The following is a 15,319-nucleotide window of genomic DNA, read 5'->3' on the forward strand; positions in this document are numbered from 1 at the left end:
TGGTAGTCAATAACTGTGTTTAAAAATTCTTTCAGTTTGGCATACACCATGTAGCTGCCTGGTAATAGGTGATGTGCATTCTAATCATTCTACTTAGGCAATAACTAACACATGTGCAGAACAGTCAGGAGAAGGCGGATGGAATTGAAGACATCCCAAGTCCAAACAGAGAGACTCATTCCCAAACAGGCAAGGATTTATGATATTCTCTCTCTCAGGCAATATATGAGCGCCTCTTTTGTTGGATTGTTACTCGCATCAATGACATCATCGAGGTCAAGAACTATGACACTACGATACATGGGAAAAACACGGTTATTGGTGTCTTGGATATCTATGGCTTTGAAATCTTTGACAACAACAGGTAAACTGGATAGGATATTGAAAATCCTACTGCTTGGGTTTTGTTTGTTTGTTTAGCCTAACATTTTCTGTCTCCTGTAGCTTTGAGCAGTTCTGCATTAACTACTGCAATGAGAAACTGCAGCAGCTCTTCATTCAGCTGGTGCTGAAGCAGGAGCAAGAGGAGTACCAGCGGGAGGGCATCCCTTGGAAACACGTGAGTGCTGTTCTGGGGAGCGTCTCCCTGTGCTGCCCACCTTAGCAGACCTTCTGACCTCTGCGGCTTCCTCGTTGTTGTTTATGTATCAGAGGGTAGCATCGCTCAAAGTTCACTCTCTTGACTTCCGATAGATGAACTTATTTCCAGACCCAGTTGTTCCTGTTCCTCCTCTGGAGAGGAGTCATTCCCTCCTCTCCTCTGGGATCTAAGTGGTGGTGAACCGCCCTCAGCTGCTGCTGCTCCCATTCTCTGAAGCCTGTGGTTGGGACGCTGGGACATTGTATTCCCGTTCAGTTCCACATTCTCCCTTTTGCTGTCACCTCTCTCCTCATGGCTCTTTGTATGTTTGTAACTGTCAGAGGCAAACTCTGCCAATGAGATGGAGACAGGAAGTGATACTGGTCGGAGGTTCACAGCTGAGGGGCGGGCTCTCCAGGCTTCCTTGTTCTCTCCTGCTCCTAACAGGAGTGAGCCCTTTGTGCGTGTCAGTATTCTTATTCCTTTATATTTTAAAACAGTTTTGGCAGTAGACTTTTTAAAACCCACTGACTTTTTCTTATAGTTATTTGTTTCTGTTTTGTGAAATTTTGTCGGGCTCCTTTGTTTCTTAGGGGACAGTCTGATGTTTTCCCAGAACCCTTGAATCCTACAATGAAACCAAAGATGGCCTGCACTCCTCACTCAAGCTCCACCTCCCAGGTGCTGGGATTACAGGCTCTTGCTGCCATGCCTGGTTGCTGAGTTTATAAAACTCCACTCTCACCACACAATAAAAATCAAACCAGTATTTTTTCTTTGATAGCCAATATAGTATTGACATTTCAATTCAAAAGCTATTTGAAGTGTCATATTTAAATTATGTTTATATTCATACCTTCCCATTTTCTATTCTACTTATTTATTTTAGAAAGAGAGTGGTATAATAAATAGCACTTCTGCCTCAAATTGCATTTTTGCCTTCCATCATGTGTTAAATATTAGAATGCCAAAAACGTCATTGAAGTGTATGAACATAAATTTTACATATTTAAAATAAACCAGAGTTGTCAATTTTATTATAAAAGAGCTGCCTATTGTTTGACTTAAACAGTGATCTCTCATAGCTATTTAAAATACAATTCAATTAAGTTTATATGAGGTTTCCTAGAATAAATCTTTTGTTTAATATACAACATAACTGAAGTTGAGGCTTTTTTTAAAGCATGACTCTTATAAAACCTGTTATTCAGGTGTGATTTGGAGGTAACTAATCCAAAATATCCTTTGAAGCTGGTTGTGGTGGCACATACATGTAATCTCAGCACTCCAGAGGCTGAGGCAGGAGAATCACAAGTTTGAGGCCAGCCAAGACTATACAATAAAACCCTATCTCAAAAAAAAAAAAAAAAAAAAAAAAGCCAAAAACTCCTCCACCAATCAGAATATCAAGTTCCGTGGGCTTAGTTCCCAGTGGGAAGCCTAACAGCGGCAGTAGTGGCTAATCCAGACACCTCAGAAAAGCTCGGCAACCCTGAAGGTGAGGGAGTTGTAACTGAAACAGACCACTAAGGCAACAGAACCCAACTCCCAGGCGACAGAAACAGCATGGTGTGCACAGCATCATAGCCTCTGTTTGCCTTAGAGCCCCAAACTTCTAAGCACTGCGCTTCCTCTCACCGTTACAGAACATTCAAGCGTTCTCTGGAGTAAGAAGGAAACATGAACCCTGCACTATCCACCTCCTCATGAGCCTTCCTCACACGTCCTGACTACCTTGATTACTCAGCCATGACAGTCCTTCACCTGTCATTTTCCACATCTCTCTGAGACAAGTCATCCTACAGAAACTGTAACCACAGCTCTGTGACCCCATCCCAAAAATGAATAGCAATTCCTTTCGCTTCATTTCCTACTTCTTAAGTTGTTGTATTGCTGTTGATGGTGACAGTTTGCTTGATTAGATCCATTATGAGTAGAGTGATTGACTGATTGACTGATTGATTGATTGATTGATTGATTGAATGAAAGATTTCTCACATAGGTCTGCCTCCTGTGCTCCCTCCCTTCTTCCCTCACTCCTTCTCTTCCCGTCCCTTTCTTTTTTTCCCTTGTAATCTTTTGTTGAAAAGAGTGAGCACTTTTTCTGTAATGAGCATTTTTGTCTGTAAGGTTTCCCAGCCCAGATTTTGCTAATCCAATTCCTGAAGTGTCATTAACACACTTTTGTGTACCTGTGTGTTGTGTGTATTCGTGATGAGATCTAGTGTCTTGACTGGGTTCAGAATTAGATTTTCTTCACAGCCTATTTTATGGCCTGTGTGTGGATACCTACCAGAAGTTCATAAAAATCTGATTATCCCTCTGATTCATTTGCTTCTAAAAGCAAATAATGGTTTTGGTTTTTCAATTTCTATTTTTCCTTTTGTGTGCATGCATACCTGTCTGTATGTGCACAGCATGGAGGCCAGAAGAGAGCACTGGAAACCTTGGACCTGTAGTTACAGGGGATTGTGAGCCACCTGATATGGGTGCTAAGAACTGAATCCGGTATCTCTCTCCACAAGAGCAGTAAGTGCTCTTATGCACTGAGCCATCTCTGGAGCCCCTACAAATCATTTTAACTATTGAGAACTTCATACTCTAGCGAACTCCCATAAAGTTAAAATTCAATTTTCAATTACATTGTTTGCCCGGAGCTTTCTAAGAATGTATTGTACACATTGTATGTTTTATATAGACATAGCTGGATTTTAGATTTTAGTTATAAAGCTTGTTATTCAGATTCCATAGTTGTAGGAAGAAAGTTGCTGTTAAAAGTGTTTGCATTTGGAGTGAGGGTATGACATGGGACCTCTGTATCCGTAAGTCACCTTGCACATCTCTCCCAGCTCATGGGCATTCAGGGCATCAGAAGAGCCTGACTTTTAAGCAGTGCTTAAAGCACCATTAAACTTAAAAATGAGAGTGGTTAGAATCTTCAGGCAACATCAGTGGCTTCTAGGAATGCAGTTGAAATTTTAAGGTAATTCTTATACCCAGGACAGAAGACTTTACTTTCATAGTCTTAATATTTGAAGTGTTTGCCAGTAACAGATTTCCTTCACTTTTTTTTTTTTTTGTATTTTAGGACATTTTTCTAAAGGTGTAAATAACTTTCTTCATAACTGAAAATATAAACATGAAAACACGGGTAATTCTTGCAGTAGGGCTGTCCTGCATTGAACAGTTTAACAGCATCCTGACCTTCACCCACTCAGAACCTGTAACATTCCTCTTACCATGAGACTCAAAACTGTCTGCTTACATTTCATCACATGTCCCCAAAGCAAAGTTAATCTCAATTGAAGGAGTGGGATTGGATGTAGGATGGGGAGGCAGGAAGGACAAAGACAAGAATTAATCACTCTTGCCTTAGTCCAGTCATCACTGATGTTCCCTTCATAGCACAAGAGTGGAGACATTAGGTCAGAGACCTCCGTTAACGTGTGCTTGACTGAGGTGAAGGAAGGGGACACCTGCGCGCTTGCTTGTTGGGGTTGCTGTTCTCCTGGGCATTGCTTTCCTGCTTGTCCTGCAGATTGATTACTTCAACAACCAGATCATTGTGGACCTCGTGGAGCAGCAGCACAAAGGCATCATTGCAATCCTGGATGACGCTTGTATGAATGTTGGCAAAGTCACTGACGGAATGTTCCTTGAGGCCCTTAACAGTAAATTGGGCAAACATGGTCATTTTTCCAGCCGAAAGGTAATAAGACCTTCCTCTTATCTTGAGCTATAAGACTTTTGCTTATTGTTTGGCAGGGCAATGTTGCTTTATAATAGGTTAAAAGAATGTACAGTCAAATAAAGGGGAAAGGCCTGATTGTCTGGTAAATGATGTATCTCTGTGAGTTCTGCTTCTCTGATACAGTGGTGAGGTTGACAGAATCATAGTATCCAGGAGAGGGAGCTACAGACTAAGGCATTTGCTAGATGCAGGAAAAATGAACGGGATTCTTTAAAAGCATGATGTCATTTGTAGCCAATAGATGCTGAGTACTTGTCCATGTGCTAGAATTTTATGCCTGCATCTGATAGCTCTGCATAAGAAATTGCTTTTGTCCTTGACTTTCCACCACAGTCCTCACTGACAAAATATGGAATGTGTTCTGACTGCATTCTTCAGACCCTGGGACCTGCTTAAAAATGAGAGATTTTAGCTGCAGTCATGATTGTTATGGAGAAATGCATTCTTTTAGTGTATTGAGTAAACTTCCAAGTCTCCATTTTCTTACAATCTAAAAATGTCACAAATAAACCACATTTGTACAATAATTGGTAGGAGTTGTGGTTCGCAGACTCTTGTGCGAGACCTTATATGCAGTATGCTCATCAATTGTGTTTGTTTAGAAGTCTGTGTTGGGGAGGGACACCTCGTCATCACCCCAGGCTTCCTCACAAATGCAAGCTTGTTCAGGAACTAGACGCTGCCAGGAAAACATGCCTTGTTCCTTCCCATCTAGAAAGAAATGGGCTGCAGTTCTGTTTCTCTGTGAGTCTGCAGCACATTGCCACTGCTGCATGAATAAATCTACTTCCTAACTCCGTCCCCTTGGAATTATGTAATCTTAATGGAGAAATTCCACCATTAACTATAAATAGGGTGTGAATCATCTGCAAATTGATTATTAACTGACACTTATCTCAGGGCTGTTACTTGTAGCTACAAGCTGGTCTTCAGCTAATGCATTTAGAACCTCGGTCCCTTCAGCCAGTTCCCACTTAGACCCCAGACGTCTGATTCAGTACCTCTTGTTTAAACAGGTCTAGTCCTCAGTGCTAGGCACAAAACTGTACAAAGTGGAAAGTAACCCTACTCTCAGTGAGACATTTAGGGGGCCCCTTTATCTAGGCCAATGGCTGACTGTAAGGGAGTTTAGAGATATCATCACAGGAGGTGGAGATTCATCTACTAATGGACCCTCTGGATACTAGACAGTCAGTATTGGTGAAGTTATATTGATTTATCATACCAAATGAATCTTTCTTAAATTGTTTATATTTAAATAGATATCTGTAAGTCCCAAAAGTGACACCCCAAATTATTATTCTATCTTTTGCCATTTATATATCTTTCAGCCATCTCTATAGCTGAATTAAGTAAATCAGTCAGGCAAAAAATATTTTTTTCATTTTACTTTATGGGTATGAGCATTTGGCCTGCATGAATGTGCACCATGTGACCATGTGTATACAGTGCCCTAAAAGGCCAGGAGAAAGCATCAGATACCCTCAGGCTGGAGTTGTGGGAAGGAGGACTTGAACCCAATTCCTCTGGAAATGCTCTTAACCACTGAGCCATCCATCTAACCCTTCAAGTATTTTTGAAATGTAATCTCACTTTCTTTCTTTTTTGAGATGGACTTTAGCTCTGTGTTGCTCAGACTGGCCTCAGACCTCAGGGCTCTACTGAGCCTCAGCCATGCAAGTATCTAATGCTGCCACTGCATGCCAACACACTAAGCTGTAATCTTTCTCCTTAAGGCAACTGAACATCTTGTTTTTAAACACTTGCTACTGATTTGATAGGAAATGCTAATAGTAATTTATGTAGTGATTGATTTCTTTCTTTCTTATTTATTTCCTTCTTTATTACTGGTTTTGGTGGAAGTCCCAGTATCCCAACAGACCAAGTACCTACTTCTTTTTCCTCCTCCCTCAGTATCCCATGGATAAATACTGAAATGAAGATATTTAAAGTGTATTCTTTGGGGAATTTGTGTATATGTGGTATGTGTCTATCTGTCTATATGTAAGCATATATGGAGGTCAGAGGTCAATGTCCTATATCTTCTCTATTGCTCTCCAACTTTTAAAAAATAATTTACATTTGTTTATGTTTGGGTGTGTACATGCATATGCATGCCTTGACACACATGTGGAAGTCAGAGGACAACATGCAGGAGTTCATTCTCTCCACCATGTAACTTCCAAGGATCAAACTCGGGCTCGGTGGCAAGCCTCTTTACCCACTGAGTCATCCCACTAACCTTCTAGTTTATTTTGTGAGACAAGGTCTCTCACTGAGCCTGGACCTCCCTGATAGAGCTATCAGGTATCCTCCTGTCTCTTCCCTACTAGCACTAGGATTACAGACATTACTGTACCCAATTATAGTATGTAATTGCTAAGGATCCAAATCAAGTCTTCATGTATATGCTGCAAACGCTATACCAACTGAGCCATCCCTCATCTTCTGAGGAATTTTACCTAATAAGGAAAGAAATGAAATAGCCAAGCTATCAAGATGTTTAAATCACCTCATACCTTTTTGTTAAATAATTCCATTGGGTTGTATGTTGAGCCAGGTATCATTTGTTACTGCTAACTGATCAGACAGACTTACTGGCTTATTAAATAAAAGATTGGTGACTTTTATTTGGGGCTAAAAATCTTCCTTTTGATTTAAAAGTAACATGGAGAAGCAGTCACATGATCTAAACAACTATAAAATATTTTAAAATAAAAAGCTAAAAAAAAAGTATATAACAGTACAAGAAAAAGTTAATGGATTTGTGTGTGTGTGAGAGAGAGAGAGAGAGAGTGTGTGTGTTGAGAACAATCACAGCTTTGTGTTTTATACAAATGTAAGAATGTATCATAATTTGAGTCTTATTCCTTCAGGAATTTTATAGATTAAAGAATATTTCAAAAGGACGGAGGTGAGAGGAAAGTCTAGAGAGAGTGCTCGGCAGTTAAGAGTGCAGACTGACCTTGTGCAGACCGGCCCTGCAGAGGACCAGAGTTCAGTTCCCAGCACCCATGTCAAGCACCTTACAACTGCCTTAGCTCCAGAGCCAGGACATCCAAGAGCCCCTCTGGCCTCTGAAGGAACCCACACTCACAGTGCATAAACCCCCGTAGACACAACTAGAAATAAAAGTGCAGCTTTGCAAGCTCTGGAGGAGGATATATTTTGGAGACACCTTTATACTAGATGCCTCGGACTCCAGATGTATTTAACTCTCCACCTTCTCAGATAAATAACTATTGAAAGAAGCCTCTGACTTCCTATAATTCGTCATTTGTGAAACTCTTAGACACTGTTCCTTTAGCATCTGAAGCCTGCTGACCTGGATAGGATTCTGTGCTGTAGGGCACTGTCATCTAAGTGGTACCAGTATTGCAGTTCTACGTGGTACTGTGTAGAATTTTACTTATCTGCCTGTCTGGGCTCTACTGTAGCAAAGAAAGTTGGAGGAAGTGATGAAGAAATCCAGTGACATATAAAGCCTGCCATTTACAGAGTCAGTGATTTCCCTGTCAGTGATAAACTGTATACAGCACTCATCTCTGGGAAGAGCGCCTAAGCTGGAGCCCAGCTCAGCAGGCAGATGAACCAAGACACTGGATGCACAAAGATGTGGTCCTTTCTGTTTCCTAGAGCCTTTCCAGGGATACCACTTACTAGCAATTTGATGTAGTGTTCTCTGTCTACCTCACTGAGCCTCAACATGTATGTGAGCGAAACATTGTTATGCTCTAAGAGTAGATTATATGGACTGTGATATGTGTGTGCCTCACAGATAGTAAGCCTTCAGTGTGATCCTCCCAAGTGGAACTTGGAGGAGAAAGATTCCAGCATCAGAAGATGATAGCACGGCACATGTCTGTTTCTCAGAAAGCCATACTTCATCCATTGTTTGGCTGCCCCACCTGCTAGGGACCATCCTTTACACCCAACTAAATAAAGGGCATCATTTTCCAACCTCTTACCACACTAGGTATGGGATAACCACAGTTCATATGCATTGTCTAGACCTAGCCACTTGGCCAAATCGACTATTAGAGCAGCCAGTAAATGGGGACTAGCTGTGTTCTGCATGAATCTCTGCCAAAAGTCTGTACCTTGTCAGCTGTGGATTTAAACAAACCCCACAGAATGGGATCTTACTTAGGTATTGTAATTTGTTATGTTTGGTCATATTAAGTTAGAATGCACTAACTTAGTGCATTGAAAATACCTTTTTTAAAATTTATGTCCTTTATCTCATAGACCTGTGCCTCAGACAAAATCTTGGAGTTTGATCGGGACTTTCGAATCCGTCATTATGCGGGTGATGTGGTGTAAGTATCTTACTCTGGTGCCTCACATGATAATTTGCATGCAGCCTGTCTTCAGGAAATAAGACTAGGAAACTATCAGTCATTTTTCTTTTCATGTGTGTGTGGGGCGGGAGGAAAGGTCATTTTGTAGACGAGCGTATTTTAGTCTCTTGATTTGAGGAAAGTGCCATAGCTTCATTTCTTCCTTGCTTCTCACACATTTGGTTTGAGTTATGTTGTGTGACTATGTGCACTTCCTGGTGTGGTTGGAACTCAGTAAAAATTAACTAGTGTATCAATTGCCTTGGGTCTACAGTAGACACACAGATAAGATGGGTGCTGCCCATAAGAAGCCAGCAGGATAGTGAATACAAGTAGATACATCTACGTCACAGGAAGGGAGGGAAGGTCTTAGCTGCAGAGACATTCCGCATTATGGGAGCAGTGAGGAGTCTGGAGAAGTCTCGCTGGAGGAGGTAGTGTGCAAGTCCTGCACCGTTAAGTGAAAGCCTGGAGATAGGAGAGTAGAGAGTGAGGGGCCAGGAACTGCAGAGCACCCAGTATCTGCAGGGCTACAGCAACTGTGCAAGCAGAAGCAGTTTTACTATATTATTGTCAAATAATGTTTAAAAAGAGAGTTCTTATTTTTAATTGTTTATTGCCTTACAATAAAAATAGCAAATGACATGAAATACCAAGTGGTGTGAAAATTACCTTGCTATGTTAGGGTTCAGGTGCTCCTGTATCAGACTGTCACAAGCTGGTGGCTTAAAGCAGCAGCCACCTAGGCAAGGGACTGTAGCTTAGTGGTGAAATGCTTGCCTGGCACCACAAAAACAAACACAGAAGCACACATGTACGCTCTCCTAGTTTCCCAGTTCAGGAGGCAAGAAGATGAAAACCAGATGATGGCAGGCTACACCTGTCCCGGAAGCTTCTCTCGGGGAGACTCTGCTCCCCTTTCCACCTTTTGATGCTATGGACATTCCTTGGTTTGTGGCTCTACCTCCTATGGCTGCCTCTTCTGTCCATTGCTTTCTCCTGAGTGTTAACTCTCCCCTCCATGCTAAAAGGATTTCGTGGCATTTAGATTAGTGCCTTCTTTCAAGATCCTTAACAAAATCACATCTCTTACCATAGAAGACAGCATTCCCAAGTTCCAGAATGGGAGTTCTTTTCCCAAGGGATTGTGGTGTGGCTGTCATTTGGTATGGGGTCATTGTTCAGGCTGAATTTGTTGTTTCACTCTTCATTGAACCCTAGTCCTCATTGTTCTTTATCATTTAAAGAACTCTACCTTTTCCTTATTTATTATGTTAGGAATTCTTCCCACATAACCCATTACAAGAAGAGATTAATCAAGACAAAAGCAAATGATTATCTTTATAAATGCTGGAAAGACAATTGAAGAAACTTTAATAGCTATTTCTGACTAAATTAAAACTCCAGAATCATAAAACTAATCATGACTCTAAATTACCACCCTCTGTCAAACTAGCCATCATTACAAGATGTCATCCTCTCCCACAGTTCCGACCCTGTGCCCAGGTTTTAGAGTGCTAAGTCCAGCTCCACTGAGATGCTTCTCACTAGGATAAGCCTAAGCCTCATCCCAGGCTGCTGTTTGATGATCAGAGTGGTGTAAGGGCAGAGCTGGACAGAGACCTCTGCCCCCAAGTCCTCCGGTTTTATAGAGAAATCAGCTTCTACCGAACAAGTAAACATCTGGCTCAAAGTCTCATGATGTAATTATTGGAGAGCTGAAGCAGTAACCAGGTTTCCAGGCTCCAGGTCCAGAGTTCCAACTGGCATTCACTGCCTCAGGCTTCTCCTTTAGCTTTCAGTCCTCTACTGGGTTTTTATGGATTATCTTCTAGATTCCCAATACTTTACAGGGTATGGTATCTGGCCACTAGGTGCTTTTCATACAAGATGTACACATATGCATGTGATTAAGTATATATTTAAGCATAAATATACACGTGTACATATCCATATGTGTGCATAAGAAAAGATAGGTTATAAAAAAAAAAGAAAAGATAGGTTATAATAATTTCCATATGAGTCATAGCAAGTGTTGTGACAAACTCTGAGTAAGAAAACACTGTAATATTTTTAGGTGTTGTGTATGCCTGGGGAGGCTGATGCTGCTGGGCTCTGAGTGCTAGGAATTATTTTTATAGGATGAAGTGGGAAGGGTGGTGAAAAAATATTCAGGAAGTAGCAGGGGTGTATCCATCCTCGCCATAGTGCAGATTGGAGACGCCTGGAAAAGTAGATGGATCAAATCATAGTGAGACTTGAACACTGTACTATGGTCTCTGAAACTCAACCTGTGTGGGTTTAACAATAGATTAAGAGCAGGGGAATTTATGAGTTCAATTAAGAATGACAGGAAGGTATTAAGAAGATCTAGCCGGGCAGTGGTGGCACACGCCTTTAATTCCAGCACTCGGGAGTTCAAGGCCAGCCTGGTCTACAGAGTGAGTTCCAGGACAGCCAGGGCTAAACGGAGAAATCTTGTCTCAAAAAAAAAAAAAAAAAAAAAAAAGATCTAGGTTAGGCAGGCAGTAAGATAATTTTGGGTGTGGTAGCCTTAAATCCCTGTGGATAGCACACCTGCGATATTTTTTTGTTTGCAAAATTAAATATGTAAAATTAAAGGTCGAGGTCAGGGGCCTGAGAAGTATCAAAGTGATTGTCAGGTAGAAAATGGAGGCGGGCAAGAGAGCAGAACTGCTAAGGTAGAGTTTAGAGTTACTGTGTGCAGTCACCTAGCCCATACCTACTCATCCTGAGCCCTGGATTTACCCCAGCACTGTGTGGCTCCCAGTAGAAGACTTTCCAGTCACTGCAGCAGTATAGATCCCCTGCCTGGGCTCTTCTCACCATCTGCCTTCTTAGCTGGACTTTCAAAGCCTTACTTTCTGCCTTCCTCCTGATGATGAATAGTGGGCTCATCTCTGTAATGCTCCTGCATGTGCCTGCTTCCAGCCCTTCATCCTGCCTGTTGTTCCTCGTTATCTGCCGGTCCTTTTCCTCTCTGCTTACCCAGTTCTTACCATCCTTTGCAGTTCTCCTTGGACTCTCTCATACCCTGCACACTGAGTGGTACTTAGGCAAGTCACTTGACCTCCCCATGGATGGGACACTTAGTTCCTGTATGCAGCTGTTTTCCTTTTATCTTAGGCGTGCTGGATGATACATACAGCTATCTATTTTGAAGTCATCTTCTTGAGGTAAGCTAGCCAGTAGAAAATGATATTCTTAGAATGGTGGGACTAGTGTTCACTTTCCTCCTGAAGGAGAGGAGCAGAGTCCTTTTTATTTGGTGTGCAAGATCTAGCCTTTACCTCAGAGCTAAGTAAACTGATTGTACAGTAATTTGATTGCAAAACTAATAGCAGAAGACCTGTGCACACTAAGGAAGCTCGGGCGTGGTTCGTACATGGCGATGATGCTCATGCTCTATTCTCTCCTCAGCTATTCTGCCATCGGTTTTATCGACAAAAATAAAGATACTTTATTTCAAGATTTCAAGCGCCTTATGTATAACAGGTATGACTGTTTCTTACCTTTACTTCAAGTTCTTTGACAAACATTGAAGAGTATATGTGTGTGCACATGATACCTTTATGTGACAATTTTAGGAGACTTTTCTGCATTGTTCTGCTTAATGTATGAAAAATGTATATGACCTCAAGATTATAAAATCTGTAGACTTGGGGCAGGAGCTACTAATACCAGTAAGGTTTGCCTTGATTCTCCTTGCTTTCTCTGTTCACTAGCCTTCTGGCACCCTGTACCGATGTCCCCAGTAGTTTCTAAGCTAGGCCAGAGGTCACTGGTGTCAAGTGGTGTCAAGTTTTAGGTCCACCTCAAACTGTTCCTTCCTCAGATTCCTACTGTAGGGTCTTTGCACCCATGTATGAGCCGCTCTGTTCTCAGGCTGACGCCTGGCCTCCTGACCAAGCAGGAGAATTCCTTCACAAACCACCTAAAGACAAAAGGCGGGGTACAGAACAAAAGCAGACAATAGACGGAACTTTAAACCCAGTATGGAGAGAAGGTTTGGGAAGACAGAAGAGGCATCTTGACCATTATTCTGTAGGTTAAAGAGACCTCTGCTCACTCATTTAAGTCTAAGTAATCCTCAGTAGATTACAAGATTATATTAATTACCTTGGAGCCACATGTCCTTGTATGCTCTGAGGTACAGCTGGGGAGACAGTTTAGCAGCCACTCTTTTTCTAATAATAAGTAAATAACTTTCAGAAAAAGTAGGTAAGAGATTAAGAATAGAGGTGCAGGAGAGGCATTAAAAGTAGGATAACCCTTACTAGAGGCAGCATCAAGCAGACACCTATATGAAGTAAGGGGGTGAGGGGAAACCACACTGCTACCTGGAGGAGAAGTATTTCAGGCCGAGAGAATAGCTGGTCCAAGGCCTCGAGGAAGGAACCTGCTGAGAGTATTGACAGCAAGAGGCTATATGCTAAAAACAGTGGGAGATGGGGAGCGTGGCAACAATGAATTTAGAGAGATGGACAGAACCAGAATCATAGTGTGTGAGCCAACGTAATGCAAAGGATGGAAAGAGGGAGCATTGCAAAGCATGGTCTGCTGTGATTTGCACTGTGGAGATCACTAATGCCACTGTGTAAGAATACAGTCACAGGCAAAAGCAGAGCTAGTGAGACCAGTTGGGGCTGGCTTAGCAGTGACAAGGTGAGGAGGAGTCAGACCAGGTGATATTCAGAAAGGAGAGTGGAGCTGTGAGCTGATAGGCAGCCAGAACCCAGTTGTGATGCCGGAGCCTATGTAGCAAGAGAATGTGTGTTTTGAATATGGAAGTCCATACTGCACCCAAGTGAAAATGCCCAGTAGACCACGGCAGAACCGCATCTGCATCTCCAGAAAGGTGGGGCTGGAGGAACCTCTCCACGTTGATATGTTGATTATATTTAAGACCGTGAGACTGGAAGAGTTACCCAAGGAACAAGTAGGTTTAAAAATAACAGTAAAGAAAGAATAGGGTAAAAAATTTGGTCCTTAATGGTCCAACGTTTAATCAAAGAAAACTGAGGGCACTCTACAAGATAGAAGAGAAACAAATCCAGTGTCGCAGAGGCCCAGCAGGGGGTACTTTAAGAAAATAAATAAATAAATAACACAGTGGTACTCAGTAGTTAAGAGCACTTGCTAATCTTTCAAAACATCCCACATGAGAGCTCACAGCCACCTAAAACTTCAATTCCAAGAGATCTGATACCCTCTCTGGACCTACATAAGCACTACATACATTCAATGTGCATATATTCAGGCACATATAAATGAAACAAATAAATCTCTTTTAAAACAGAAGAAAACAGTAATAAGCAATATCAAATAAAAAGCAGAAATGGTGCCAAGATTAACCAACTGTGTTTGTTTATGGGATAACTCATTGGATTCTTGAACATACTGATTTCTGGGCAGTGGTCAAGACAAATGTTTGATTGACATGGGCTTGAGGGAGAATAGAAAATGAAAAGATGGACACAAGATGTTTAAATAATTCTCTTAAGATCTTTTGCTCTAAAATGGTTTGTCTATAGATGCTAAAGCTACAAAGAACGAGGACAGAGCTGTCAGCAGTAGAAAGTTGCAAACACATCGAAATAGGAAAGCAAATCCATGCGAAAGCTGGGCATAGGAGAACGTGACTTTCAGAAAAGAAAGCCAGGGTTCCATTTGTCAGGTGGTATGCACCCGTTTGAGGGACTACTGGCAGAGTCTAGCATTTCTCTATGTAGAAAATGTTAAACTGGATATATAACCACGTCTGACCAGTAATAATGTCACAGTATGCTGTCAAGCTTGTGTCCTAAAAGGAACACAAAATGGTATTTGTTTTCTGTGTGCGTTTACCATGGCCTAGAAAAATCAGCTGACAGTGCAGCACCTCTCAGTGTAGACTAATGTAGCCCAGGATCACAGCCCCAGGGTAGAAATGAAGTAACACTCGGCTATATTTCCTAAAATATTGAACAGTCACAGAGGGTGCACTACTTACATTGGTCTGACAGGTTGTTTTCTATTGGAAAAACCTGCTTGGGAAGCCAGACAGCAGTGGGAACTTGCTTATTAATTGACAATGAAAAATATTACCCACAGAAGCTAGTCCGCTTGTATGCTTGGTAAGCACAGAGTTAGAACAAAGGAACTGAGACTGGGACAAGGTTGATCCATTTTATCATCTTCCAGAGCAGTGAAAAGATTAAATGTCTGCTCCCTGCTGCCTATGTCGTGTGTCTGTCTGTAATGGACAAGCCCTTGCAGTGAGGTGGCATTTAGATGTGACATGTTTACCCACAAACACTTTTTGATGTTTTTGTGGCTAACCAACCTCTCAAAATCTGATTGCATCCTTTCTTTGTATATGTTAATGTGGCCCTTGGATTTCTCGTTCTTTAGAACCCAACAGTTGCACATGCACACAGGAGTGTTGTAATGTTCACTTTGTGCACACGTGTCTGTAAACGGAAGAATGGAGCAGGCAGCTGGTCTGCCGAGTGCATGAATTTTTACTTATCCTCTTGTTGTTCACATCTGCCTTACCTTTATACATGCTATGTTTCTGGCTTTATTTCTCTCGCTTTAAAGAAAAAAATCTAGGGGTGCTGGAGAGCTTGCTGCTCTTTCAGAGGA

At 41.7% G+C, this 15,319-nt stretch overlaps 1 protein-coding gene across 3 annotated transcripts in view; it reads left to right on the forward strand.

The window, feature by feature from the left end:
* Positions 1-15,319, forward strand: part of Myo1d (myosin ID) — a 303,674-nt gene that overhangs the window by 109,443 nt on the left and 178,912 nt on the right. For all 3 annotated transcript variants that reach the window (XM_085829756.1, XM_021176177.2, XM_085829757.1), the window contains exons 9-13: positions 219-364; positions 445-559; positions 4,119-4,289; positions 8,580-8,650; positions 12,113-12,187. In XM_085829756.1, the coding sequence (XP_085685882.1) occupies positions 219-364; positions 445-559; positions 4,119-4,289; positions 8,580-8,650; positions 12,113-12,187 (578 nt within the window). The remainder of the gene's footprint in view (positions 1-218; positions 365-444; positions 560-4,118; positions 4,290-8,579; positions 8,651-12,112; positions 12,188-15,319) is intronic.

This window comes from Mus caroli, unplaced genomic scaffold (genome assembly GCF_978045245.1).
Source record: "Mus caroli unplaced genomic scaffold, Mus_caroli_1 scaffold_13, whole genome shotgun sequence".
Lineage (NCBI taxonomy): Eukaryota > Metazoa > Chordata > Mammalia > Rodentia > Muridae > Mus > Mus caroli.